This window comes from Eurytemora carolleeae, unplaced genomic scaffold, assembly GCF_000591075.1.
Source record: "Eurytemora carolleeae unplaced genomic scaffold, Eaff_2.0 scaffold819, whole genome shotgun sequence".
Classification (NCBI taxonomy): domain Eukaryota; kingdom Metazoa; phylum Arthropoda; class Copepoda; order Calanoida; family Temoridae; genus Eurytemora; species Eurytemora carolleeae.
In genome coordinates, this window is record NW_019397263.1 from 152,830 (window position 1) to 159,069 (window position 6,240).

The 6,240-nt window shown below is 31.4% G+C and overlaps 1 protein-coding gene across 1 annotated transcript; it reads left to right on the plus strand.

The window, feature by feature from the left end:
- Positions 1-875: 875 nt before the first annotated feature.
- Positions 876-5,730, plus strand: LOC111713123 (Na(+)/H(+) exchange regulatory cofactor NHE-RF1). The gene is made up of 6 exons (XM_023487923.1): positions 876-927; positions 2,070-2,197; positions 2,523-2,615; positions 3,010-3,099; positions 3,993-4,186; positions 5,583-5,730. The coding sequence occupies exons 1-6, from the start codon at positions 876-878 to the stop codon at positions 5,713-5,715; spliced, it is 690 nt and encodes a 229-aa protein (XP_023343691.1). The 3' UTR covers positions 5,716-5,730.
- Positions 5,731-6,240: the final 510 nt, after the last annotated feature.

Below are 6,240 nucleotides of genomic sequence, written 5' to 3' on the forward strand. Positions count from 1 at the left end.
TTCTCTCTATATATAGTGTTCTCTCTATATATAGTGTTCTCTCTATATATAGTGTTCTCTCTATATATAGTGTTCTCTCTATATATAGTGTTCTCTCTATATATAGACGTCAAATTCAAACTAGAGGCGCCAAAAGGTCACAAAGTCGCATATATTTGACCTTCTCCTTCAGTTTAGTTTACGTTAGAAAAAAAACTATAGTTTGATACAATAGTGAAGATACAATAAAAAGATCCTATCGTTTTGTTAAACCTATCAAAATTGACTTCGAGGGCTGTTCTATCTATCACTTTGTGAGAAAAAACTAACACAGATTTCTCCGCTGTTCACTTCTCATTATATAAGGAGAACATAATGATAATTTACTATTTTAAATGTACCTATTTGTACTAGCTTTGAGAAGCATGGTATCACGTAGTTATTGAGTGAATTTTTTGATGGATTTCTGTAAACCAGAAACTTGATTATATATCAAGCTATATTAATATATAATACATATAATTTAGAACTTAAAACTAAAAATCCACCTTTTCGTGTGTTTTTCAAAACAAAACGTTAATTGTTTTTATTTATATATATTTCTAGTAAAATTTCAAGTTTTAACAACATTGCGCAATTATAGGCCAGGGTATCTAGAAAAATATGTAGACGTAATGGCGCCTTATATGTATCGTGGTCTAAATTTTCTTCGTTTCTTTTGATAGCATTTATAAAAATATAGCAGAAAACTTTTAAAGAATCTGCACTGAAATAATAAAACTAAAGTTTGCTTAATCTTGAATAAGCAAACTTGACGCAAATTCTGGTCTTTCAATCTCTGTTGTATGCAACAATTGCAAAACATTCTCAAATCATTGTAATTATAGCTGCGAGTTATGTCACATTTTATTGCGTTCTTAATCAATGGGCGTCCTCACTGCTCTGCAGGTATTTCTGTCAATGCTGCCAGCTAATTAAGGATCCCATTTTTAGGAATTTAAATTTCTTTTGCTTACATCTTGCAGCATCTATCAGGATCGATTTGTTGTTTAACTTTGTCTGATAAAAAATAATTGCTGGTATGACTTTGTGACCTCGTAGCTCTTCTATTTTGAGTTGATGTACAAGTAAAAAAATTGTCTAATCCATATATCTTTGCAGCCTGCTGGTGTAAACCTTTGATAATTCAAAGGTTTACGACATTGGGTTGCATTTATACATTAGAAAATCAGAGTTTGTGACAAAAACTCAATTCCTTTACTTTAATTTGACGTAACGTCCATGCATGCAGTATAATTATAAAACAAGATTAAGTAGAAAAATCATTTTTCTTCCCTCCCCCTTCCCCCCATACAAAATAAGTTTTTTCCCTCAGAAGTTATTTTTGCTTTTACGCTGAATTGGGGGGAAAAATGAAATTTTGAGTATGGAAAACTTGCCTCTTATAATGTCCAATTTTTATCCCCCCCCCCCCCAAATAATCTGAGTTTGAAATATCAAAGGTTTTCAACATCGAGTTCTAAAGAGATTTAAATATTTGATTTTGTTCCAAAGACTCAATTCCTTTCGAATAGAAAACGAATGTTGAGGGGCTTAGTAAGAAATTTGTCCAGGGGTTGGGCTTAATTTAACACTAGAAATCATAGTTTTCATTGATTTAGGGGGGGGAGCTTACAACACATAGCCCCATCCCTCTGGGGTTGTTTACATTTCACTGTGACGTAACTAGTAACTAGTTTTGTTGTAAACAGATAATTATTTCTCAAGGCCTCCTCTATTCACAAACGTTGTTATTGTTTACATTTTAACCTTTTCAAGATCTGTTTTTATATATTTCTCAGCAAGATGTAAGATAACCCTCTCCCTACCTCTTTAAAAAAATATCCATAGAGAAGGATTAATTCGAGGTGGTGATGACCCGACCCGAGCCACAAAACAAACTAAATGAGCTGAGCCGCTAAACTTCAAAATTCAAATCAATAAACAATATTGCAAATCATGGTTTACATTGCGTAATTCTAATAAATGAGAGGTTTAAAGTTAATACGTGCCACGTGGCATTTCAGTCAATGCCGCGCGAGTTTAATTAGTTTCCGGTTTTGATGTGTTGTGTTCAGGACAATTTATTGGCAAGGTTGACCCCAACTCTCCAGCTGAAGCAGCAGGACTACGCGAGGGAGATAAAATCATAGAAGTTAATGGGGTCAATATAAGTCAGGTGAAGACACTATTGTAGTTTTTATTAGCATTATATTGGTTTATTAGCATTATATTGGTTTATTAGCATTATATTGGTTTATTAGCATTATATTGGTTTATTAGCATTATATTGGTTTAAAAATCAGGATTTGAAAAGAGGTCATCTCTACAGTTTTAGAACAGTCAGGGCCAAATTTGGGGGAAAACTCATTTCGGGGTTTTCCACGGAAAAAAATCTAAAAATGAAACTCTGACTTTCTAATCCATATATCTTTGCAACCGAACAAAACTTGAACCTTTCTTTAAAAAAACTGTACGGTGTACAGTGTATTGTATATTTGTAGGAGAACCATAAACAAGTTGTACAGAGGATTAAAGCAGTGAAAGAAGAAACAAGACTTCTTGTTGTAGACACAAAAACAGAAATCTATCACAAGGAAAATTATTAAATTTTATCATTTTGATCATGCACATAGATCATACATTTGTCAAGAATCAGACGACATTAAAGTGTTGGTCTAGTTTTTATTAGGCCAGCGATTTAGCTGGGGTTTATTTTTTACATGGTTACTTAAATGAAAATTATAATTATCGACCTAAATGAAGCTAAATTATGTGATTTAAGCTCTAAATGAAAATTAAAGTTATAAAATTTCAAATGTAAAAATTAAATATCTGTAAAATAATTGACGTCTCATTGGTCAAAAGTTTAAAAGTTTGATCATCGGGAAGAAGATGAGTTTCTCTATTCAAAATTTCATATTTCTGTCATTATTTACTAGTTTTTTTCTCCAATTTTTACCTCGTTATAAAATTTAAGAATGAATTTAGGAAAAAGATATTATAATCACTAGTTCTTTACCTTACGTGAAACATCTTTCTTCGGATAAACATTTTGAATACATAGATACAAGAATACAGGTTGGATATTTGAATATAATACAAGAATACAGGTTGGATATTTGAATATATAGATACAAGAATTACGGTTGGATATTTGAATATATAGATACAAAGATACAGGTTGGATATTTGAATATATAGATACAAGAATACAGGTTGGATATTTGAATATATAGATACAAGAATACAGGTTGGATATTTAAATACAATTTTGTAGTTTTTCTTTGTTTATAAATGCTGAATACAATTTTATATTTTTTCTTTGCTTTGGTATCTAAATATTTGGTAGTGCATTTACCAAATAGATTAATAAGTACAATAGATGGCAACAGAGAATTAATGAACCAATTATACATGACGTCACAAGTGTCAAATATAATAAGTAAAACGAATTTTTCTCACACTTATAATTGCATGTTCTCCAAGATTAAATAAAAAAGTGTAAAAACAGAAAATAAAGAACACATAAAATTGCACTGATTTCACTGTAGAATAAGCACTTTATTCTAAAATTATCACTATTATAAATAATTTTGTCGGAAACAAAGACTGAGTTGACACTTGTGAAGTCAGAAAACAGCTGAACTGAGAGTGTACAATGAGTGTACATATGAGCCAATAATGACTCAAAGTGGATTTTTCTGCATTTTCTAAACATATCTAAAAATATCATATACACAGATCACATTTTGGAAATCCCAATTCTAAATTTTTATTTTACAGGCTTTCTGTCATTAAAATTCAATCCTCATGTTTATTTTGATAAAAGCATAGAATTTTAACGATTGCATAAATAATAAATGAAATATGATATATAAAGATTATAACGTATGTATTTTGATTTTGTTATCCTTAAAAAGTTTTTATAATTTACAATATCATATTTCTTACTTAATTTTATTTTTGTTAAGACACCATCAGTTCCAACTATAGAGCATACGCCTTCAGTAAAAGGGCGGGACAGTCCGGTTGGGGGACGGGACAGCCCAGCTGAAGGACGGGATAGCCCATCTGAAGGACGGGACAGCCCAGCTGGGGGCAGGGACAGCCCGGATTCTGAAGCTAGTCTGGAAGAGATCCCTCCAGATCACAGGTACATAACAAGGTACATAAGAATTACGAGAAGGGAAATATTCTTTAAATACCACAGAACAGAGATTAGAATAGAAGGGAAATATTCTTTTAATACCACAGAACAGAGATTAGAATAGAGGGGAAATATTCTTTAAATACCACAGAACAGAGATTAGAATAGAAAGGAAATATTGTTTCATAACCACAGAACAGAGATTAGAATTGAAGGGAAATATTGTTTTATAACCACAGAACAGAGATTAGAATAGAAGGGAAATAAGAAATCCCTTGGTATGAATTTGTTCAGCCCCTTTGAGCCTAAAAAGGAGTTCAAAGTGTACAAATCATGTAAATGTTTACAAATTTTAAACTAATACAGTATGATCGCTGGGCATATCCGTTACAGTTTCTTCTTTTTATAAAGTTTATGCACTGAAATGAACTCGGGTATATAAAGTAAAGCTTATGCTGAGATTCATTCGGGAATTAATAACAGGTTGACAGATAATTGATTTTGAGAAAATTAAATAATTTTCAAGAAATTTTATTTCTATGAAAAGATATTCCATAAAAAGATGTTTATATAGCACGAATGTACACAAATGTACACCTGCAGTGTGGGAGAAGTACAACAGAATGACAGTTTTACACTTTATTGACTTAATTCCACTCTATACTTATCTATTCTCTTTGTTCTATTCGACTATCTTTTAGCTTATAATAAGAAACCCATTAATTCTATCACTAAAAGTCCCCTTAAATAAAAATCTAAAGGTCTCGCTGGTTTAGCAGAAAATCCAATTTTATTGTTTCACTTGACTCAAACTCTAACCTTCCATTCCCTTTGTCTTTGAAATCTGACTTCTGTAAACTTTAAACCGGAAAATAAAGATTAGAAAATTAGATTCTGAGGCAGGTGTTTAGTTATTTTAAACTCATCATCTAAAATTTTTTAACATTCAGTGAGAACCAGATAATTCTGGTAGAGGAAGACGACATTAAATCAATGATTAATTGTATTTGATGCTGTTACAAAGAAAATAGTTTTACTATGGCCGAATTTAAAGAATTTGAGCGGCGGTTTAAATTTAAACCGCGGCTTAAATATGGTTGGTTCCACTTAAAATTGTATCAAATGTTTCAAGATTTAAGCCGGCGCTTAATTTAAACCGGGGTTTGGAAGATTTAAACCGCGGCTCAAATTCTTTAAATTCCATCTCTAGTAACTTATTAAATCACTTTTTAAGTAAAATTAGTCTGTTTGCACACTGTACAGTTGCTATGACCTATGTTCATTGGAATATTTAAAGTCATTACTGGAGTCTAGCTAAACGCCGTCTTCCCCTGTTCCGAAGTTTTCTAGTTCTAACTAGTTTATCCAAAAGTTATTTATATAATTTTAAATCTAAACATATTTATTATTACAGAGATGTGAAAAGAGAGGACAGCTCGTCCTCGGAGCGAACTCTTTCTAATCGGTCCTCTATGTCCTCAATTGGAAAGGTCAGTTCATTAAAGGGACTTTACAGTCCCTTTAATGTGATTTTAGACGTAACATAAAGTGACCTTCTTTTATAGATTGACATGTCCGATTGACAGCGGTAACCCTTAAAGATAGTTTTTTTAATAAGTGACTTAGAGAATTTCTGTTATACAAAAACAATGGAGGAAATTGTCAGAAATAAACACTTTTTTGACTAGAAAACGGAAATATCTTCTACAAAATTGATCAGATAAAGGTTTAAGGACTACCGATGTGAATCAGACATCTTAAAATGGAGGTTCACTTGAAACTACCACGACAGTCTCTTAAGCCTGATTCGGACAATTTTAGCAATATTATTAAAAATTATGTTAAATCTGAAATTTTGTCATTAAAAAATCCAAAATCTTAAGATTCGTGCTTTAATGTCTAAAACTCTGTTTTGTTTGTGAGTAGTATTAGACTTTATTAAGGTTGAATGTGATGCATAAAATAGCAAAGCTTGATGATAGATAAAAAAAAGATAAAGTGAGAGATTAAGAAATTAAATCGTTTGAAATCTGAGAGAACTGTTTTTTTTTTGAAGTGATTTGAAAGGAATG